At 43.6% G+C, this 23,896-nt stretch overlaps 1 protein-coding gene across 3 annotated transcripts in view; it reads left to right on the forward strand.

Moving 5' to 3' along the window:
* Scamp1 (secretory carrier membrane protein 1) overlaps positions 1-23,896 on the forward strand; it is a 98,172-nt gene that overhangs the window by 58,100 nt on the left and 16,176 nt on the right. For all 3 annotated transcript variants that reach the window (XM_052743554.1, XM_052743553.1, XM_052743552.1), the window contains exons 3-6: positions 9,601-9,699; positions 10,620-10,728; positions 12,692-12,820; positions 17,196-17,355. In XM_052743554.1, the coding sequence (XP_052599514.1) occupies positions 9,622-9,699; positions 10,620-10,728; positions 12,692-12,820; positions 17,196-17,355 (476 nt within the window). In that variant the 5' untranslated portion in view covers positions 9,601-9,621. The remainder of the gene's footprint in view (positions 1-9,600; positions 9,700-10,619; positions 10,729-12,691; positions 12,821-17,195; positions 17,356-23,896) is intronic.

Below are 23,896 nucleotides of genomic sequence, written 5' to 3' on the forward strand. Positions count from 1 at the left end.
TTTTCCCAACTAGCCCTCTTTTTACTGTTACATCTTTGGGCATGGCCAGTGAGTTTCATCAGGGTTGTTTATAGGAACATGAGCATTGATTGTGCACAGGAGCGGGTGTGCCTTGCCAGTGGCTGTATCACTGATGAACATGTCTCTCCCTCCCGTCAGCTACTGGGAGTGGTTGAGCCCCATGAGTCCTCCCCCTTCCATGGCAGGGTGGTGATGGGGCCAGGCTTGTGCAGAATCTCTCCTGGAAGTCAGCACGCAGAGTCCATAGCCGTAAGACCGTAGATGACTTTTCTCCCCCAGAGTGGCGCTTACCAGCACTATGAGAGCTAGCTAGCCGGGAGGAAGCTTCTAGCCCAGTTCCAACTTGATTTGTAATGTCCTGTGATCATGTTGGTAGCATCTTCAGCGAAAGGATCTTATCACCTAGGAGGATGTAAATTTTTATGTGACACAGACAATCCCTAGATCTCTCATGCTTGGAAGGAAGAGAATTTGTATGTTATCTATTGTGTGTGAAATGACCTTGGGGTTTCCAGTGAGCAGAAAGCTCACTATGTTATAGAACAGTCAATCTATAATTATGTAACTGTGATTATTATAATGTCCTTAAGTCTACTGAGGCAGTGTAGATCATTCTGTAATTTTTTGACTGGTTCTTGTTGAGTTTTCAAAATCCCCACAGAACGTGCAAATATAGAGCCCTAAAGTGCCCTAAAACATTAAAGAATGATAGCCCCTGACTTTCCCAGAGATGATTACAAGTATCTCAGAGATGAAATCTCACCTGCCACGGAGAGGATGTAGAGCCTGCTCCTTCAGGCTGTGGTTCTGCTTGACAGTCTTGTCTGTTCTCGTCCTCTCGGCCTCTCCAGCGTGTTCTGTTGGTCTCTGCTCCATGACATTTTCTTTTTTGTTCTTTTTCTTTTTTTTTTCTTTTTCGAGACAGGGTCTCTCTATGTAGCTCTGGCTGTCCTGGAACTCACTCTGTAGACCAGGCTGGCCTCAAACTCACCGAGATCTGCCTGCCTCTGCCTCCTGAGTGCTGGGATGAAAGGCGTGCGCCACCACCTGGCTCACGTGATTTTCTTAGTGCTTGAGGTTTTCCAGGGCTGCCAGTGGTTTGTCCAGGGTAGAACTTGCCTTCCACTAGGCACACACTTGTTCTAGAGTGCCCACTTTCCATACAGGCGGGCTAGTGTCCCTTTGTATCGAGAGTTTTGTGGAATATGAAATGAAGATGAGACACTCTGAGAGATCTTTTCTCGACTCTCAGGTTTTCCTCATGACTTCACTTTCTCTTATTTCTCAGGCACGAATTCTTTAGTGAGAGTTATGGTAGAAGGCTCTAGAGGAGGTGGTGGGTACAGTTCTTTTTCCCGTGGTTGGCACTCCTGAGACAAAGGTTACCAAGAGCGAAGCATTAGCTAATGTACTTAATCAAAGTTTATGCCACATGAAGCATTCAGAAATGTCGACCCCACACCGCAGGGAGACCTTTGTGATGCAGCATGGACAGTGGTGTGCAGGGCGCTACTTAGTGGGGGCCCAGCCAGGGGTTGAGATGTTTCTTGGCCTTTCTGAGTGCTTTCCCCTTTCTGGGCCTTCTGGGCGTGAGTCAGGACTTCACAGAGGGAGGGGACTCTTCTAGCTTGGCCGCAGGGAGCAGAGAGATGGGAAAGAACAGAGAGGCCATTCTTCTCAGTCCTCCTGATACTCAGTGTTCCAGGATGCAGCGCCCTTGACCTGAATGGTTCTCAGATGCTAGCTCAGATGAGGCTGGACCCACACCTCTGCATGAGCCCTGGATCTCTTTGGCTCCCCTGTCTACAGCCAGGAAGTAGTTCACAGTCTCCCTGGCATTCCTTTCTTCAGGAATTGTCTCTCCCACCCCTGGATGTCTCCCCTCCCCCTTATTTTTAGATTTGGTCTTTTGATGGTGTGATGTCTCTATGAACTTTCTTAACCCACCCGGGTTGTGTTTTGGAGTTTTCAGGGTGAAGTCCATTGTCTTCCCATCCTGCTCGGACCCGACTCTTACTCTCTGGTCTCCTCCCTGGGCCCCGTCCTCAAGCTTACAGCCGTTCTCATAGTCTGTGTTTTGTTTCTCTGCACTGTTCCGTGTCTTCTTTGACCCACCTCCGTTTCTTAGTTATGTCTTCATCTTCATGTTGTCAGTAGCTAACTTGTCTGTCGTACTTAACCCTTTCACTGAAGGAAGTTCTAGAGGTTCCACCTGTATCATTTTGCCAGGTCCAGCACAGCTCAGCCATGAGGGGATGAAGAAAGAACAGACACCCAGACAAACGTACAGAGATGCTGGGGTCATGTGGGCCATGCTCACGCTGATGGGCTGAGCACCAGCTGTGAAACAGCCTGTAACCTCGGCTAGTCTACTGAGTGCAGACCAGAGGGAGTTAGTCTCTGTAGGAGGAGTGGGAGGACGGAGGAGGAGGAGGAGGAGGAGGCAGAGGCAGCTCCAGCTGCTGCTCTTCCACACATTGGTCAGTCTTCAGAACAACACCAGAGGAAGGCTTTCCATCCTGAGCCTCATCCGGGGAAGGCTTTGCCCTTCCCATGGGCTGAGGCATTGGGTCCTTAACAAGCCCAAGTCATCAGTGCCCTTCCTTCAGGACTCACCCACCCTGTGCACATCCACTCGGGACTCACCCACCCTGTGCACATCTACTCGGGACTCACCCACCCTGTGCACATCCACTCGGGACTCACCCACCCTGTGCACATCCACTCGGGACTCACCCACCCTATACACATCCACTCAGGACTCACCCACCCTGTGCACATCCATTCAAGGCATTTCTGGCTTTCCAAATCATCTAAAGACCAGTCTGATAAGTTTTGACCATCATTACCCTAGTTAAGCTTTTACTAACCTCATATTAATTAAACATCCTTATTTTGTATTTGTTTGTTTCTGTGTCTTCAGGTCTTAAACAGTTGTTTTAATTCTGGTCCTGGCTAAGGGTGACTTTTTTTTTTAATGCTTAAATCATGACCCAGTTACTTCTTAGAACTCTGTGAGAATTCTAGGAAGCCTCATTATAAGGCACATTCCTTTACTTTGACTGGGGAAGCATGGGATCCCCTGTAGTGAAAATTTAACCATAGGATAGTTTGTTTGGGTGAATAGTATGGATTCTGCCCCAGATCTTTACTTGGTATCTTTATGCTCAGAGATTTTTCAGGGATGTTTTCTTTTCCCTCCTTCTGTATTGAGGAGTCAGGACAGTACATGTAAATATCTCCACATTTCTGTGTGGTTTATTTTTATTTTTTCTTCTCCCACATTGACTGAGAGTATTGCTTTCAGCTGCCCTGGTTCTCTGCAAGGTTACTGCCTTACTCTGCACACCAGTGCCAGCCTCTGTCTCTAAATCCCAGCGAGCTGGAGAATGGCCGTCCAGCAGAGCTCTTCTTCTTGGACCTTAGCTTTTCTTCCTTCTGCCCATCAGGATGTCTTAGCTTTTTTTCCTTCTGCCTGTCAGGATGGCTTAGCTGTGCATTTGGCATATTCTTTACATGAACACTGAACTAGCCTTTTAGATGCTGTATACTATGGTTCCCTACAAATGTATGGTCTGCCATGTGGCTGAATGGCAGTCTTGGTCTGGAGAGGGGCTCAGTGGTTAAGACCACTTGCTGCTCAGTCATAAGGGCCAGAATTTGAACTCCAACACCTGTGTGGGTAGCTCACAAATGCCTGTAACTGCATTTTGAGAGATCTAATGCCTTCTTCTGGCCCCATAGGCATTCACACACATGTACATATACTCACATACACACACCCTCTTCTGGCCTCCATGGGCACTCACACACATGTATATATATATATATATATATATATATATATATATATATATACTCACATACACACATGCAAGAGTGGCTTATTGTTTTACTGCTCTTGCATCAGAGGGGAAGATGTAGGAGAATTAGGAACCGTTGTCATAGCAATTAGGCAAAAGGTTTTCTCCAGAGTTGCGCTTGGCATGAGGTGGCCACATGTCCTGCAGTTGAAGATACACTGGGTCAAAAGCTGGGTTGAGAGTTAGCTAACATCTGCAAGTGGGAAGAAGCTGTGAGTGAAGGTGGCTTGCACATCCTAGTGTTTGTGAGCAGGGCCTGTCTTGGTTCCTCTGACTCGGATGTGTCAGCCTTCTGGCTCACGCCCCATCTCACCCTCACTCCGGACTTCTTACACTCACACTCCTTGGTGTTTAAGGCAGCAGAGTGCTGATAAGGGTTTTAGCTGGTTGAGTTCCAGGGTGATTTTGTGTTGTCTTGAATTGTGTTGCCAAGCTGCTTGCTCTCACACTCCCGTTCCCTGTCTCACTTGTATGCCGTGTTATGTATTTAGCCCAGGTTAGCCTCAACCTTGTGATCCTTCTGAGTGCTAGGATCTCACACACTGTTTTGTTCTGTTCTCTTTCAAGAGAATCTCTCACTCTCTAGGGCACTCTAGCCTGGACCTCAATTTGTAAATCAGGCCATCTTTGAATTTACAGTAATTCTTCTGCCCCCTGAGGGCTGAGGATACAGGCATGAGCCATGACAACTGGTCCCAGATTGCTTTTTAACTTTTAAAAGTAATATTGCAGGGTATGGTGGAGCATACCTTTATGGTGGTGCATGACCCGGAAGGCAGAGGCAGGCAGATCTCTGAGTTTAAAGCCAATTCCAGCCCAGCCAGGGCTAATTAGGAGACCCTGCCTCAAAAACAAAAAGAAAAACATGCTGTATGATGTATCTGTTGGGGGAGGCAAATACTAGAGAAGTATATAAAATTCCTTCGATAAGAGTTGCTGTATAGATCTGTGTTCATCTTGACTGATATCGTTCTGCTCTGTACTGACCATTTTCCACGTTCTTCTACGATGTTGACTCATTCTCTTTGAAGCCCACACTAGGTGTTATGTAGTAGTTTACCAACTCCTCATAGATGGACCTACCGGTGTCTGTCTTGTCACTTGTGGACTTGCTAGTGAGGTTTGGCTGCAGGTTTCTTGTAACATGAATTTTAAAAGGTCTCATTAATAAAAACAAACCTGGAGCAATGTATTGGGGTGAATGCTGGAAGATCAGAGAAGCAGAACAAGCCACAGCCACCTCACCTTGCCAATTCCTCAGCTGATCCTGTTTCCTCAGACTGGCAGCTTCTGTGTCCTCATCCAAATGGATCTCAGCTGAACTGTGCTGCTCAAAGCCTAAAAGCTTAATCAGCCAAAAGCTTCTAGTTTCTGGTCTTCACGCCTTATATACCTTTCTGCTTTCTGCCATCACTCCCTGGGATTAAAGGCTCACTTCCTGGGATTAAAGGCGTGAGTCACCATGCCTGGCTCTTTCCAGTGTGGCTTTAAACTCACAGAAATCCATGCCTCCAGAAGGCTAGGATTAAAGGTGTGAGTGCCACCATTTTCTAGCCTCTGTATCTAGTGGCTGTTCTGTTCTCTGACCCCAGATAAGTTGATTAGGGTGCACAATATTTTGGGGAACACAATACCACCACATTTCCCCTTTTTTTTGTCTAAAATTAAAAAAAGCTTATAACTAATACAAGAAAAACTATATCCAATAAGTATATACAGTGTATACAGTCAAGAATTACATTAATGATGTGTGTCCACTAACATTTGACGGATTCAGACAAAAAACTCCATTATATATATTAACAGTGTCCAGTCCAGTAACATTTGATAAACTCAGACAAAAAAATTTCATTACTTATCCTATTTAAAACAAGTAGTTCCTTTTAAAAAGTAGATTCAATAATTGACCTTTTATCTTATCATATCCATATTCGCTCTTTTTTTCTTTTCATAATAGATTCAATAATCTACCTTTTGTCATTTTTATATCTTCCCCTTTTTCTTTTTAGAGTAGATTCAATGATCTATCCATTTATTCTATTATGCCTTTATCTTTTTTCTCAGAGCAGATTCAGTGATCTACCTTATCTATATTCTCTTTTTTCTTTTTTAACTCTGAATCTAATCTCCTTGTTCAGCTTTTTTTTTACCATTAACAATTAACAACTTGTAACCATCATTAACAGTGACAGTATCAATAACTTATTAAATAACCAAAATCTCCCATCTCACATCTTGGGAATGTGGGCATCGTTTTCTTAAAATTACTTTCTGTTTTCTGGGGGTGAAGACATCTTTAGGGAATCCTGAAAAGAAAATTTTTGGGTTAATTGTCAAGTCCTGTATCATTTGTCTAGTCACTGCATAATGAGAAAGTGCAGGGCTTGCTTCAAGTCCTTGTTCGAGTAGTCTGTCAGGCTGGATCATCTCAGCTAGCCATCTCAAAATGCTGAGCAGTTTGTAGTCCAAAGTCGATCTTTCCATGGTGTTAATTCTTGTATAATATTAGAGGGACCAGCCTTAATATTATACATCCCAGGGGCTCAGGAGAGAGAACGACTAACAGCGAGGACTATTTTCGGGAAATAGAATCTCAGGACACCAAGCTCTATAGTCCATTTGCTTTAATTCCTCTGGCATAACATCCTTTATACACAGCTTCAGTTCTGTTCTCATGTCTAGCTCCTTTCTTGCCTGATTTCTGTCTATACTTACCTATTGCTCCCTCTAAGTTCTATCTTAATTCTCTCGTCTAAACTCTGCCTCATCTAGGTCCTTTTCATATTGTTCTTACCCAGCTAGTACTTCCCCATCTGGCTCTTCCTCATCTTCCATCTCATTCCTCTAGTACTCTTCTAGCCCTTCAATCTAGTTCTTCCCCATCTCAGTTTGTTCCTCTCAAGTTCTTACCTGTCTAGTTCTTCCATTCTCTTTTCTCTTCTCCGTCCCCCAGTGCCCTGGAAGTCCTGGTATATAAAGCCAGGCTTCCAGGGTCAAACTGAGGGGTGATAAGAATCACATTGAGAGGCAATAACCATTAATTATCATTTGCAACCCCAAAGGGAAGTGACCAATGGGGAAATGAATTAACTAAAGGCTAAATTCGGGTAATATCTAAGAAGAGGGAATCTTATGTACTCAACTATAGTCTTAAACGTGATTAGTAGAAAATGTTAAGAATCTATACGTTGCTAGGTCAATGGGAGAAAATAAAACTGTCTTCTTTTTTCCTGTGGCTCCTATCTGTCCAGGCTATCTGCCGTTTTTTTCTGCAGGGTGGGGGAAAGTGTGCTCAGTCGCTAGGCAACCTGTGTACAGCTAGATGCCTCTGGTGATAGTTAAAGGGAGATCTGGAACTAGAGGTAAGGTTTGGGAAAGGAGGAAGTAAAGCTTAATTGGCACATCTGCCAGGCCTTCTCAAACAGGTAGCTGGATGCTTAAGTCTGTTCTTAGAGAGTACAGAGGTATCTCTGATAAGGTACTTTCCTTCATCTGGGGATGGTCCTGGCCGGATGCTGCCAATGATGATAATTACAGGGAGGCTTGAACTGGGGTTCTGGCTGAGCACAGCTGTCAGTGCAGGAGGTTATCTAAATATTCCTAGAAGTGGTTAGGTAAGGAGTTAGAGGTCTATAAAGTTAGTAAGGCTGTAAGAAAGGAGGGTCCGAGCTAAATTGTGTAAAGCTATTACTTAACGTCCTCCTGACCTAGGTGGTATCTCCTTGTGGAATTTACCTTCAATCAGGAGACTTGCATGTGGATTATTACTGCTAGTCCTTGAAAGTGGCCAAGGGAGATATCTGATTCCAGAGAAAGCCTTTCCTGAGGCTGTTCTCCAAATACCTGGAATGTGTATGTCCAGAGAGTGATCAATCCACACTGTTAGCCCTTCTTAGGGAGAAATCAACTGGGAAAACTATGAAGGCACACATGATTTTCATAATTGAAGACAGCTGATATATAACAAGCCAAGTAACACCAAAAGCTCCTTGGAATTTGGCTTCCTCTGGAGGAAATCCTTGATCCCTCCAGGTAGTGACTTTGCCATAACCAGCTGAGTTCTTATGATATATTCCTGCGGCCTGCAGCAGTTAATCAGCTTAATGGCTTTACCATAGTCCATGTGGAATCGTCATTGTGGTCTCCTGTCATCTTTTTGAAGATTTCAAAGTCGCTGTTAGGCGTGGTCATGGTTCCCTGCAGACTTTTTTTTTTTTTTTTTTTTTTTGGGTCTCCTCTGTGGTTTGGAGCATTCACAGTCTGATAAATGTCTGTCTCTTAGAACCGTGAATGCTCTTCCCTAGAAGAGAAAATCTTCACAGCAATTTCTTCCCACCATTTGTCTTGCCAAACTTTTCCAAACTGACCTTTGACGATGCTTTCTTGTAACACGATGGTCCTGGCAATTCTTCTCTGAACAAGCAGCAGTAAACCCTTTGTCCCAGGTAGCAGCATCACCGCAGTCACCAACATGATGAGAAGCAGGCAGTAACTCGGAGCAGCAGCCTCCTCTATGGTTCTACCTCCATTGTTTGTGGGTTGGCCAAAGCTTCTCCTTAGCAAGCCTCCTAGGCTGGCCTCAAACTCAGGATCCTCCTGCCTCTGCCTACTTCAGCAAATCCTATGGGAATGCACCACCACAACCGGCCAAGTGTAGCTAGGGGTAGAGCTGGGGCCTACCAGGCCACAGGCAAGCGGCTTTTTCATGAATTCATACCACAAACATTGGGCACCAATGTAGCATGAATTTTAAAAGGTCTTATTAATAAAAACAAACCTGGAACAAGGTATTGGGGTGAATGCTGGAAGATCAGAGAAGCAGAACAAGCCACAGCCACCTCACCTTGCCAATTCCTCAGCTGATCCTGTTTCCTCAGACTGGAAACCTCTGAGTCCTCATCCAGAATGAATCTCAGCTGAACTGTGCTGCTCAAAGCCTAAAAGCTTAGCCAGCTAAAAGCTTCTAGTTTCTGGTCTTCATGCTTTATATACCTTTCTGCTTTCTGCCATCACTCTCTGGGATTAAAGGCTCACTTCCTGGGATTAAAGGCGTGAGTCACCATGCCTGGCTCTTTCCAGTGTGGCTTTAAACTCACAGAAATCCATGCCTCCAGAAGGCTAGGATTAAAGGTGTGTGTGCCACCATTTTCTAGCCTCTGTATCTAGTGGCTGTTCTGTTCTCTGACCCCAGATAAGTTGATTAGGGTGTACAATATTTTGGGGAACACGATACCACCACAGTTTCTAGTGTAACGTCTTCAGGCCGTGGACATGTGTCTGTCTGAAGAGGGAAGAGCTGACTGTAAACTTCATGTCTCCCCTTCCCTCCCTTCCTGCCCTCATCCTTTCTCTCTCTTCCTTCCTCTCATCTCCTTCTGTTCTCAGGCTCCTGAGCCTTCGGGCTCCTGCCTTAGGCTCCCGAGTACAAGCAGATGGCCCTCTACCCCACTATTCTGTGTAGTTCTTGAGTCTGATGGTGTCTGTGCTTTACACTAAAGAAACGGTCATGCTCTGTTTCTTGCGTGGTGTACTGCTGAGCATTGTAAAACTGTTAAGTGTGTTAGGAAGTAGAGATGCAGAGCTTGAGCAGCGTTTTACCACACAGCCATGAGAGGCGATGGAGACAGGCAGGTCTTGGGATTTTGCTGTCTGTGATACTTTTGAAGTAAGTAAAGGTTGGCTCTTTGTGTTACATAATTTGTCTTTACCTTTTTAGCCTCCACCAGGCAGTGTGAAAATGCCTAATGTACCCAACACCCAGCCAGCAATAATGAAGCCAACAGAGGAACATCCAGCTTACACACAGATCACAAAGGTTAGTGCATGTTAACTGTGTAGATTGATCTGGAAGTTCATATATCATCTTGATGTACAGTTTATATAGTGTAATTTTTATTGCCCTTGATTCAATGCATAATACCACTGCAGTAGCAATAATGGGATAATAAATATGACTGGGAGAGAGCTCAGTGACTACTCAGTGGGCAGTGTGAGGAAGCAGCAGATGGCAAATGTCCAGGGAACCCAGGAAATGAAATCTGGCAGCTCTCACACACGGAGTTAGAGAGCAGAGTGTCGTAAGCACGTCCCTGTCCCCACAGCATCTCAGGGCGTTTAAGATGTTTGGAACTATTCTTGTATTTCTGGAGCCTACTGTACCATTTGAGTCCGTTTATCCAGGCTAATTCAGTTGTTCTTTATTCCCTTCATCTCTCCTCAGCTCTTCCCTCACCTCCACTCACTCTCCTCTCCACAGGCTTACCTAGACTCTAGCTACTCTGTCTTTGAAAGACGGATTTTTATTGTTTTCAGTGCCATTTACTTGTGTGTCTACGTGCAGACGTGTGCACATGAGTGCAGGTGCCTGCGGGGGCTGGAGTTACAGGTGGTTATGAGCCGCCTGATGTGGTTGCTGGGAACCGAACCTAGGTCCTCTGCTAGAACAGCACACATGCTGAATTGCTGAGCCATCTCTCTGTCCCCAGTCTCTGGCTATTCTTAACGAGAGGTGGGTTTTTGTTTGTTTTCTTCTCTCCTGTGGACTCAGCATTGTCTCTGAGGGTTTCCATAACTAAAAGAGCAAAATGAATCAAATATCTCTTCAGTATTTTTCCAAAACTATAGCCTTCCTGTATTTTGAAAGTGGATTTAACTGAGGTTTCTCTCAGTGGGCATATAAATGGTAGACTGTTTCCACTGTCTGGATAACCTGTGTGTATTGGTCATTTTGTTTAGGAACATGCCTTGGCTCAAGCTGAACTTCTCAAGCGTCAAGAAGAGCTAGAGAGAAAGGCTGCAGAGTTAGACCGCCGGGAACGGGAGATGCAGAACCTGAGTCAGCATGGTAGTATCCAAAGGGTTGGGTTGAAAATATCTGTCCTTGCTCTGAGTCACTGGGTTTGGTGACAAACCTCTGCCTTGTTCTCTGATTCCAGCAGAGAGGTCAGACCCAGCAGATAGCTTACTCGATCCCTGCAGCGCTCTGATCCTCCCCGATAGCACAGTCTGTTGATAGACTAGAAGAGTGTTGGCTTCCTCACGGAGAAAGTGAGACACAGATCTGATACGTTCGCTCCATTTCAAGCCAGGAGCCTTTGATTCTGCACTGGGCTCTACCGAATCTTTTCCTTCTTTCTTCGAAAAAGAGCTAGGACATAAAAGAAATATCTTAATGTAGAGTGAGAGGCCCTCAGAAGAAAGGAAGGTCACCTGAGAGCATGGGTGAGGGCTTCTCAGTAGTTCAGTTGAAACTTTGAGTGTGTCCCACCTTGTTCAGACTCTGACCTGTTCAGATTCTTGGTCTTATCCTCACAGGTACATCATACTTGTCAAAAAATGTTAAGAAAGTATTTGTATGATTAATTACTTCCTGAGGACTCTGTTCAGGCTCTGAGTGCTAAAGATGATTCTAAGAACCTGTGAGGGAAAGTCAGCAGCCTCAGGAGGAGGAGGGGGTCAGGGGAGGCATTGCTGGGTGGCTGGAATGGCAGTACAACCCCAAACAAGGATGACAATAATACTCAGTATTTCTTCCTTCTCTTACCATGGTTAGGACTTGGGCTTCTCAAGGACATGTTTATCCTGCTCATTTCCATCAGAGATAGCCTCTATAGGAGAGAGAGAGATCACTAATGATAATGTCTCTTATTTTCTTAGTGCTGACTGACACTGATTACTTCTATGAAAGATGAAAGATGTTTTGGTAAAGATAGTAACAAAGGGACAGACTTTAATAGTTAAATTTTGCAGTGTACTAGTACATTGTAGTACTTTTTACCTTTTAATTAACAGTACATCTTCAGCACCGTCCTGGGAAGTGTGACTCAGTTGTCAACTTTCTGAAGAAATGAAGGTTAAGTTTCTTAGACCACACAGTCAGCGAATGGCTTGGGTACTTGTGGCTGCGGAGCCTTGGGTCCGCATTGCTCGCTGTTGTAGTGTGATATGGCACGTGTGCTCCTGAGGAGTCATCTTAGGCTGGGCGAGTGCTCTGCAGCCAAGTTACCTTCCTAGTCCCCAATTTTAATATTATAATTAGTGGAACTGAGAGCGTATGTTGAGGATAAACAGCAGATTACATTTCTCTTTATGAGAAATGTCCAGATAGGTTAAAAATATGTATAATTGAATGATAAAGTTATATGCTATATTTAATATTAGAAAGTGACTTTTAGTTGGTATTTTCGTTTGTATTTTCATCTGAATTTGTGCTTTCTGTTTGATTTTTGTTCCTGCCTCCATTTCCCAAGTCTTGCTGTCTTTCAATCTTTGTTTGTGCAGACACATTCCCTCCTCACACCCCAGTTGGTTTTCTGTGGTTTTCAGGGCACTGGAATCCCCCAGTCCCTCACCCCAGACTTGATTCTTTGGTCTGTATTGTCGGGAACCTTGATTCCGTCTGCACGTCAGTTAGGAAGTTAGCAGAATTCTACTGAAAGCCTCCGGACACTGAGGGGAAAATGGGAGCTTAAGGACTGGAGGGTCTCCCCGCCATAGCCAGGCCTGGGACTCGGAGATCAATCTGTTTTAGGCAGCTCTCAGGGTTTGTCTCTGGGTTTGTTCTGCTATACATAGACATGTTAAACATGGTACGATATGACAATGGAAAATTGTTTTACCATTTATTGTTTCTAAAATGTTAGTCTGAAAAAATATTAAAAAATGTGAGCTTGGCTTTCAAGGTTGTAAGAGTGCACAGAGGAGCAGTGTTAGTGTTTTATGTATCATCTACCAAAGCAACACACTGTACTTTGAGACAAAAGAAGAAGACAATGTATTTGTTGCAATAACTTTTTTTTAACTTACAGGGAGAAAAAATAATTGGCCGCCTCTTCCTAGCAATTTTCCTGTGGGACCTTGTTTCTATCAAGATTTTTCTGTAGACATTCCTGTAGAATTCCAAAAGACAGTAAAGCTTATGTACTACTTATGGATGTGTGAGTATCAAAAAAATTGTATTTATATACCTATAAATGCATTTTGAGTTAATATCTTCATTGATAGACACCTTTTTGAAAGTGATATTTTAAAATGCATATTAATTGTCTTTTCATATAGATTTTAATAGTCATAGTTTCAGAGTTGAACATCATATTTAGATACAAAAATTGTGTAACACATAGCAATCCAAGTCTTTGGCTGAGAGAAGCCTGCACGTGGAATGCTAGCCCTGACTAACTGAGAAGGTATCTTGTCTGTCATGTGGGCAGAATTTTTGTAAAGATCCTTTTCCTTAGAAGAACATTATCTAGGCATGACTTGTTTTGGCAAAATTATGCATACTACTTTTATACAAAGGAGTATCGCTTAGATTCTGTTAAATGTAGCACTACGGCTGGTTTTAGAAGGAGACAGGACATACTATAATGTGACTGTCACCTTAAAAATCACTGTGAGCACAGTGTGCTTTCATTTTCAAGTGGCTGTGAATACTTTTATTTTTGAAATTGCTTAATATAGGACTGTTTCATTAAACAGCATTAGAGTGTATTTTCAGCTGGGAATGTGCATGGTGTTTTAAGTATAATCACAACTCTGAGATACTAAATGAATGTCAAGCTGCTGAAGGTTCGCTGTGTATACACAGACTTCCCACTTACTCTCTGATTTGTATTTCAAATAGTCTCAACCCTGTTTGACGCCATTCTGTCAGGAGGGACGGCTGGACAGATGGGGTAGTAGGTAATCTGTAGGCAATGAAAGTATCTGGGTTTTACTGTATGTTTAATGAGGCTTTAGGGCCCACCTTCTCTAAGAGGATATGATAATTTTCTTCAGACTCATAGGAGCATTCTTCGTGTTGGCATGTGAGAAGCAGTTCCTTATGAACATTACTTTTGTCATAGTTTTAAAAAAGGACATTTGTTCTCATAGTCAAAAAATTACAGTGGCTATTACTTAAAAAAATTTTTTTTTGAGATAGGGTCTCTTTATGTAGCCCTGGCTGTCCAGGAATTCACTACATAGACCACTGTGGCCTTGAGCTCAGAGATCTACCTGTGTCTGCCTCCTTAGTGCTGGGACTAAAGGGTGTGCACCACCACACCCAGCTGGCTCTTACGTTCAGACTCTTAGTTTCTTGTTGAGATTTGGCCTTGCTGTCTGTAGTACTATATGTATTTGATACTTAAGGTATAATTCTATATATGTGTATGTTAACCGGTTTCTATGTTTTATTTAGTTAGTATATTTCTCTCTGTCATATATGCATTTGTGTTTCTTTTTTTTTTTTTGGTTTTTCGAGACAGGGTTTCTCTGTGCAGCTTTGCGCCTTTCCTGGGACTCACTTGGTACCCCAGGCTGGCCTCGAACTCACAGAGATCCGCCTGGCTCTGCCTCCCGAGTGCTGGGATTAAAGGCGTGCGCCACCACCGCCCGGCGCATTTGTGTTTCTTATATATGAATTTTAAAAATAGGCATAGTAATTTAGGCATAAGTTATTTAACTTACCACATTTTTTTATGGTAAAGGGGTAGAAAGAAAATGCGACAGCAGATTTAGTAAATGGAGGTCGAATGGGAAAAATGGTTAACTTAAATTCACTTGTTAACAGCGAAAGCTGACGGTTTCCAAGTCGGTCTGTTTGCTTTTCAGAATGCATAACTTTCAGAGTCTCTCAGAAGTAATGCGGGCAATTACAGTTTTTTTCAATCTTGTTTAGTTTGCCAGTCTGTTTTAAAATGGACTCAAGATTCTAGTCAGGGTTCTGTTTCAAAGAAGCGTTGCTTGAAATGAAGTATGAGCAGTTCAGGAATTTGCCCACACTTGAAGAGCAGAGACTGTATTAGTGGGTACTTTGGAAAGTATCGACCTGGTGTGGATTTCAGGGCTGACTGAAGGTTTGATAACTCATCGTCATAGTGAGAGCTAGCATTTGCCATGCATCATAACTGACTTTAGGAAAATCCTCAAGTAGGCGCTACATTATTTAGTCTTAGAGAAGTGGAAGCTTTGAGAATTGGGTACCTGTCCAACATTGTCCAACATTAAACAGCTATTCGGGTAGCTGGGCTCTCAAGCCCAGGGTTAGATTCTATGGTATGCCATCTACAAAATACCAAGATGAAGAAGTGATTTCCATTTTAATGAATACTATGAAGATGTGTGTTCAAAGGTTCCTCAATGGAAGCAGGTAATACAAACTTCAAATGAACCAAAGCAATTAGAATTGTCACTGTGAAGTGAACCTTGACCTTTTTGAATGTGCTTTTGAATTTAAGAGAAGAAGAAAAAAAAAGGCACAGACACCAGCCACCAGGTAGTGGAAATGTGTGCACCTGTAACCATCTCTTTTGTAATTATATTTATCAAGAATAACATAGCACTGGCAGTTGCAAATCCAGGCCACCTGATAGCAGATTTGAGTGCCTCTAAAGCAAATACAGCTTTCACATAAAAAAGTATAACTTATTTTTGCAAATCTTGTGAACAAAATGGCTTAAAGATTTGTTCAGTGTTTGGCCTGTACTCAGCATCCACCAGCGTAGACACACTGAAATGAACAGCACAGATGGCAGAGGATGTCACCCTTGCCTGCTTTCTGACCCCTGCACAGGTGGACAGCTTCATCACCAGGTACCCTAGACAGCCGGTTTTTACTGAGCGCAAGATGGCGACTCACTGATCATGGTCACTTTAAAAACATCTAGGAAAAATCTAACATACTACAGAAAGTTAGTATACTTTCTGTACTTTGAAGAATTTTTATGGGCTTTAAAACATTTAAATACACATATCCTCACTTTCTGTAAGAGAAATAGAAAGTAAACTTTAAAAAATTATTCTTGTGAAGAATTTAAGTTAGAATGTGCTAACATTAAAACACACACACACACACACACACACACACACACACACACACACACACACACCCACACACCACCAAACTTAAGACAGCCAGAGTCCTTTAGAACAACAAAATAATTTCCCATTTTGCAGAGATTTTTGTTTTGTTTTTAAACCCTCAAAAATCTTAATTTTGAGGAAAAGGGATTTTGAGGCATTTCATTAGTAAGCTAGCTTTCTCGAGGATTACTCTCCCAGTAGTAATTGAGTAATTAGGATAGTTTTCCCTCTGTGACAGAAAGGAATGGAATTTTAAATCAAAGCCGTCAAAGGCCACAGCAGATTTGCTCTCAGGCCCTGGAGCTGTTTCTCCATAGTTGACTTCTGTCGTGTTTAGATGAGAACACATCAGGGCATCCGGGGAGTGGTTCTATCCTGCTCCATAAGTTTTTGATTTTAATTTGTAAAGAGACTTAAAATTGGTTTTTAATGTATATTGAGTTTGTAGTAGATTTAATAATCTTTTAATTAATTTTTTCTAATCTAAGTCATAGTTGACATTTTATTGATAATATACATTTTACAGTATTTTAATTTTATGGGAATTTATTTCCCATAATGAAATTCTACCCATGAATACATTTTTACAGAATCACTTAAAAAACTTGTAACTGTAGGGGTCTGGAGAGAGGGTTCCGGGCTTAGGAGCCTTGCTGCTCTTGCAGAGGACCCAGGACTAGTTCTCGGCACCCACATGGTGGCTCACAGCATCTCTATCCCCCGTTCAGTGCCCTCTTCAGGCCTCCACATGCCCTGCACACACGTGGTACATATACATGTATGCAGGCAGACATCCAAATGCATAAAAATAAATGTAAACAAAAGTTATAACTGGTAAGCAGGGCTCTTTCGAATCACAGCGTTGCTGGATGTTACTCAGATTCCGGGTTTCAGTTTGTCAGGGAGAGCAGCATGCCAGCAGCATAGGGAAGTCCTGCTGCTGGTGAGGTCATTGTGTTGCCTCTGTGGGGTGGAGGGAATAACGTGAATCTATCCAAGTATCCCCTATTAAAAAACTGGCTCACTCCGGAAGATGAAGCCGTCCTCACAGACCCCCACAGTCACAGAATTGAGGCTGTTTTTTAATTGTCCTCCAGTTCTTGACTGTAGTCCCCTCCTTACAAATAGTGTTCTGAGGACCACACTTCTGGGTTGGTTTGTTTGCTTTTGTCTTTAACAAGCACTGCTTCTCTTCTTCGGTCCATTTTCTTCTCAGGAAAGTGAACCTAAGGGTTGGGCTTAGCAAATGTAGCTGCCCTAGGGGGAAGAGATAGCCTGCAGGACTTTTTCCTAAAATGCTCTACTGTGTGCACTCTGCTTTCAAGTCCTGAGTAAGAAACAGCAGTGTTTGAAGAGCACGCCATGGAAACACAGGAAGAACACATGCTCTTAGAAGTGTTTTCATTTGTAACTCTGGTCAGATGGTGACTTGATGTAACCAGCCCATTCTGTCTTCCGATCCCACAGTCCACGCGGTAACGCTGTTCCTAAACATCTTCGGATGCCTGGCTTGGTTCTGTGTCGATTCTTCAAGAGCAGTTGACTTTGGACTGAGCATCCTGTGGTTCTTGCTTTTTACCCCCTGTTCATTTGTCTGTTGGTACAGACCGCTGTACGGAGCGTTCAGGTAAGTGTGTGTATTTAATGTGTGTGCTTTAAAACCTGGGGAGTGTGTGGCTGGGGGCTCACTCCGGAGTCTCAGCACCTGGGAGGCTGAAGTAGGAGGATTGCCTGGGCTACACAGTTTGTGTCAGGCTGGGGCTCCAGAGCAAGACCCTGCCACAAACACACACCCCATGAAATGAGTCATCTCTATTACACCCCAAAGGGAAAGCTGGTATATTTTCATTGTTTTTTTAAATCAGAGCCCGTGAGATGGTTCAGTCGATAACGGTGCTGCCGTCAAACACGGCGTCCTGAGTTTGACCCCAGGTCCGGTAGAGTAGAAGGAGGGACTGACTCCTGCAGGTTATCCTCTGCCCTCCATGTGGACACTATGCCAAGCACACCCCTTCCCCAGTAAAATAAATATAAACATAATATAAAATTAAAATGTTAATATAACATACCTTCTGAAACATCTACTGTAGCTTGCCTATATATTCATTGGATCATAAAATTCATAAGCATTGTTTCATTTAAAAATCAAACATGAGGCCGGGCGGTGGTGGCGCACGCCTTTAATCCCAGCACTCGGGAGGCAGAGCCAGGCGGATCTCTGTGAGTTCGAGGCCAGTCTGGGCTACCAAGTGAGTTCCAGGAAAGGAGCAAAGCTACACAGAGAAACCCTGTCTCGAAAAACCAAAAAAAAAAAAAAAAAAAAAAAAAAAAAATCAAACATGAAAGTTAATAAAGGAAAATTAACATTCTTAAATTTAAACATGCAACATTTTATGCCATGATTCATAACTGACTTTAGGAAAATCTTTGCCATTTTCTCCTCTTTCCCTTACATGTCTAAATTGTTATGAATTATAACTGGTTGTTACAGCCTTTATTTTAGGATAAATCCAGGTAAGGTGAACACATACGAAACAGTTTTACTCAGTAGTGGGTAATACTTTCTGTGTATATTCATCTTAGTTTTTCCTAAGACAGTGACATTTAAAAACCTATTTGGGCTATAAAATGAAGAATACTATTTTACATAATATTAATCACTATTTAAACATTCTGGGTAATGCATTTTCTAAGTGAATGTTCTGTGGGATGTTATTGGTATTGGGGAAAATGTTCATTAGCTTAGTTTTAGAATAGCTAGTTAATAAAATTAGGCAAACTCCTTCATTTTAGACTCTAAGTGCCTAGTGTGCCATGAGATGTGATCATGAAACCGTTCTTTTCTGTGGAGCCCCGTGTGACTGTGGCTTTAAGAAGAGAACACTGGACCAGGGCAGATGGTGCATCCCTTCTTCATCCCAGTTGCTTGAGGGGATGGCGTGGGCAGCAGCATCCCTTGAGCCCGGAGGTCCAGGTTACCCTGTGTAACGTAGCTTCTCTCATTTCCTCCAGACGGGTTAGCTTTAACTGGTCTGCGTTGCTGCTCTCTTCCTGTTGCCGTAGTAATGGGCTGCAGTTTCTGGAATAGTGCGAGTGAAGGGGGGTGATGGCCATCTTGTTTCAGGTGTTAGGGGAAGGAATCAGCATCAGCTGTGACGTCAGGTCAGCTGCAGACTTGTTTTGCATATACCCTTTGTTGGTTTGAGGACTCTGTTTTTAGCTTGGTGGGAATTTTTATCATGAATGGTGCTAGAGCTTTCTAGATGCTTTTCTGTGTCTGTTGACATGATCATGTGATTGTTTCCCCTTTATTCTAAACTGGTGAGTCATAAACCCCTTTTATATGTGAAACCAACTTTCCATTTCCCCCACTCATCCCCTTGGCCATGTTAGTCTCTTCAGGAGCTGCAGCCAGGAGCTCATCTTCATGACTGTCTTACTTGGAATGCTCTGCCCACTGTAGCCTTAGGTCCCTAAGTTCGGAGAAAGTTAATTGTATCAAATTGTATCAATCTTTGATTATTTCTTTCTGCTTTGTTTCTAATCTTTTAAATGAAACTCTTGCTAATATAATAAGAGGAATCAATTTTTTCCTCCTATTTTCCATCCCTTTGGTTTTTTCCCTCTATAAAGTAGAAAACTTCTTTAACTTATTTTAGAGTAACTTACAAATCAGAATAACATCAGTTTTGAATAGCAGCACAGGATACTAGAAGACAGTGGAGCAGTGCATTCTGAGTGGGCGGGTTCCCCGCATCCAGCTCCAGAAGTTCAGGTGTAAGCCGACGTGGTAGTTTGAATGTATTTGGCTCCCACATGCCCATAGGGAGTGGCAATATGGGAGGTGTGGCCTTGTTGAAGGAAGCGTGTCATTGTGGGGGTGGGCTTTGAAGTCTCTTTGCTTAAGGTTCGCTCAGTGTCACAGTCTACTTCTGATGAAGATGTCTGTGTGCACGCTGCCGTGCTCCCCACCACGATGACAATGGATCAAACCTCTGAATCTGCAAGCGAGCCTCAGTGAAATGTTTTCCTTGTAAGAGTTGCTGTGGTCATAGTGTCTCTTCACAGCAAGAGAAGCAACTGGTTACGCTTTAAGAGAAACAGTGCCTTGGAGATAAAATTGGCAGAATTCATTTCAATAGGTTAAAAAGGATTTTATACACATTAAGGAGAGAATTAGTGGTCAAGTACTGATAAGTATGTATAAAAGCCATCAACAAAAGATAATTTCTAACTCCAGGGAAACAAAAATGCAAGCTAGGAATCCTGTTAACAGCACATCACTATGCTTCACCTGTGAATGGTACGTCATATTCAGGAATCTCACAGTCTGGCCTATTAAGTGAGCCGGACTACTGCTAACCCCAAGGATATGTGGATTAGACTGTGGGGATGGGGGCAGAAGCTGGGAAGACTTGAAAGGAGAGCTGGGTCTCCATGTACTGGAATGGTAGTCCTCTCACAGTTCCTGCAGTGTTAGGAAGCAGCAGGGCAAGCTGAGCAGGTGTGGCCACCAAAGGAACCTGAGCGACGCTCGGTGGTGCCTGGGACAGCAGCTGTGGCAGGGCTGTGATGAGGCCAGGGGATTACTGTCTTTACAGAATTCCCACGCACCATTCTATGACTTTCAGCTAGTGTATCTAACTTTAGAAAGAATCAAACTAGTTTGAAAGTACAGACTGAAAGGCACATCGGTGAGTAGAGCAGGACCTGCAATAAGGAAGTCATGTCATGTAGCAGGGCCACCTCGTTGCTGTTTTCTTGGCACAGTACCAGTACCTCTACCTTCCTGCTTCCCTTTGAAGACAGAGTCCAAGAACCATCTCTCACTCAGTCCCTCTACCTCCCACTTCTCACTGGCTTCTCTACACACACCTTACCCTTTTCTACACAACTCTTAAGTCTCAAGAAATCTTTGGATTTTGCCGGGCGGTGGTGGCGCACGCCTTTAATCCCAGCACTCGGGAGGCAGAGGCAGGTGGATCTCTGTGAGTTCGAGACCAGCCTGGTCTACAGAGTGAATTCCAGGAAAGGCACAAAGCTACACAGAGAAACCCTGTCTCGAAAAACCAAAAAAAAAAAAAAAAAAAAAGAAAAAGAAAAGAAAAGAAAGAAATCTTTGGATTCTAAACCAATTTTCTGCCTTCATTGAGAGGAGGTTGAGACACTGTTTCTCTGAGTAGCCCTGGATGTCCTGGAAGCCTTGTAGACCAGGCTGGCCTTGAACTCAGAGTGCCTCCTGAGTGCTGGGGTTAAAGGTGTGCGCCACCACGCCTGGCTTGAAGATCCTTCTTTAAACACTCCTTGCTGCTGGCTGCCACACTGGTAGTCACTTCATTTCTGGCGGATCTCTGCCTTAGACTGCTTCTCAATTTCCTATCCTTCCCCTATATTCTGTCTCCTCCGTTACTGTAAAGCTTATTTATGGGACAGGACCCGATGATCTTCTAAGGTTTGAGGGTTATCTGCTACAGGAAAAAGTCCTAATAATGTACAGTGGCTCGTGCATCTGTGGACTTCATCCTCCATGGAGGATGGGCCGGAGGACTGGGGGTGTATCCCCACCCTCTGCTCCAGCTGCTCTAAACTATAACCATCTTGTTACTGTCATGTCCTAATATACGCTCTGCCAAGAAATCCCAACAGTCCTCTTTGTTCCTGGACAATGTGTTGCTTTCAAAATAGTTACCAACCCCACTGGGGCAACAGGATCCATTTTGCCCACCCTTAGCTGGCACAGAACTTTGTAATAACATCAAATGTATTACTTATACAACTATTCAAGAGGTAAACAATAAATTACACAAGTAAATATGCTAATGTAAGTTAAATCAGTGAGGGGGTCTCTGAACTACCTGGATCCATAGTGAAATAGCAACACTATTTCAGGTAGGAATGTACAGAAGCTCTGAGTATGTAATCTGTAGGAATGTGTTGACACTCTGGTCTGTATGACCTTTAAAAAGATTGTAGAGCCTTAAGCCGGGCGGTGGTGGCGCACGCCTTTAATCCCAGCACTCGGGAGGCAGAGCCAGGCGGATCTCTGTGAGTTCGAGGCCAGCCTGGGCTACCAAGTGAGTCCCAAGAAAGGCGCAAAGCTGCACAGAGAAACCCTGTCTCGAAAAACCAAAAAAAAAAAAAAAAAAAAAAAAAAACAAAGATTGTAGAGCCTTAAGAATATCAAGGACTGGGCTGGAGAGATGGCTCAGAGGTTAAGAGCACTGGCTGTTCTTCCAGAGATCCTGAGTTCAATTCCCAGCAACCTTATGGTGCCTCAGAACCACCTATAATAAGATCTGGTGCCCTCTTCTGGCAGGCAGGCAGGCATACACGCAGGCAGAACGCTGTATACATAATAAGTAAATAAATAAATCTTTTTAAAAAAAAAAAAAAAGAATATCAAGGACTAGCGACTTGTACTCTACAGTATACTCACATACATATGTGGGAGAGGACATGGGTATTCCTGTTGGGAGTCAGATAGAAAACCACAGGGTCAGTCTTCCATGCACTAGGCCCTGCGTTCCATCTGTAGAACAACGGATAACGAAACCAGCCGTGGGCATGGGAGCAGTAACTGATCTAGTGGAAACTGAAACTCAAGTTAGCGACGGAAAAAGTAAAGGCCAAACTCTGTGGCTCCTCGGGGAGTGTCATTGGAGGCTCCCAGACTGACCGGAGCCTCAGATGCAGCTGCAGGGCGAGGCGGGCAGGGCTGCAGATGGGAAGTGTCTTCACATCTTCCTGACGCCGTGGACCACTCAGACCCTCCCGGCTTCTGAACCCGCTGAGCTTCGGAAGCCAGGCCACTCAGTTGACAACAGGAAATCTCGTTCTTTGAGTGGCAAGGCCTTGCTTGGTCTCTTGTCTTGACACTGACCACTGAGAGCCCCAGCAGCCGTTAAGTCAGTCTGTGTGGCAGGAGAGAAAACACCGACCTGAAGCATTCTCTCTGAGGAACGCAAGAGAAGGACGTGTGATGCATGTGTAAACACATGGGAAGAACCTGCTGCAGGAGTGGAGATCCACCAGGACAGAGGACAAGGAAGCACCGAGGTGGGTGGGCCGGAGCTGTCAGATTCCGCCTCCTCACCGAGGGGGGCGGGGCAGGCTGAAGAGTCCCGGGGAGGGGAAGGGTGCTGTAGAACTTGCAGGGATTCACTCACATCCATCTCCTGTTTTCCTTTCTGTTAACAGTTTGGGGTTGAGTTTTAGCAAGTAAAACGATACAGACCTTGGAAAATGACTGTGCTAAGAAGACCTGTGATAAATTTAGGGCAATTAAAACAGTGCCAAGTGGGTGTAGCTTCTTCCAGAAATGCAAGTTTAGCTTTTTCCAAGAGACTCACTATATGACCCCAGGCTGGCTTTGAACTCGGCATCCTCTTACTTCAGCTTCCTGAGTACTCATTTACAGACACATGACTCAACACCCGGCTTACATGTTGGTTGTATATTGGAAAGTTAGGGGTAGTCCACCACATTATAATCTAAATTTTAACAGTAGTATGACCATTTTAACTAATACAGTAAAAACATTTGACAAAATCCAGTGTCCTTTTTGTTAGAAAAGTGAATGAACTTGGAGTGGAAGAGAAGCTTCCTCTACTGTAAAGCTGAAAACTGTAGCCCAGAGCTGACAGGCCATGCTGTAAGGCTGAGAGCTTTCTGTCTGGGGTCAGGAATGTGGTAAGACATTCATTCTCAACATTCCTGTTCAGAACTGTGTTAGGAGTTCTGACCAGTATAATAAGGAAAGGAAAAGAAGCAAAACTATATTTATAGACCCCAAGTCATCTCTGTAGAAGATATAAATGGAGACATATATTGAAGACTCAATATTACTAAGGTGTGAACTTTCTCAACATGCATGATCCTGCGGGTCTGCGGCATAACCCCAATCAAAATCCCAGCAGGCTGTTTTCTAGAAATATGACATGGTTCTTCCAAAGATGAATGGAAATATCAAAGCCTTAAAATATTGAAAGCAAGTCTGCAAACGAACAATAAAGTTGGCAGACCGGTACAGACTGATGCTCCCTGATTGGAAGACTTATAAGAAAGCTCCCATAATCACAGCATGATGTCTTTGTGTTGTCGATGCTCCTGTATCATAAACAAATGACAGTCTGCAAATTAAAATGAACCCTCCCATATGTAAAAACAAA

The sequence above is a fragment of the Peromyscus californicus genome, unplaced genomic scaffold (genome assembly GCF_007827085.1).
Source record: "Peromyscus californicus insignis strain IS unplaced genomic scaffold, ASM782708v3 Scaffold_18__1_contigs__length_77618521, whole genome shotgun sequence".
NCBI lineage: Eukaryota > Metazoa > Chordata > Mammalia > Rodentia > Cricetidae > Peromyscus > Peromyscus californicus.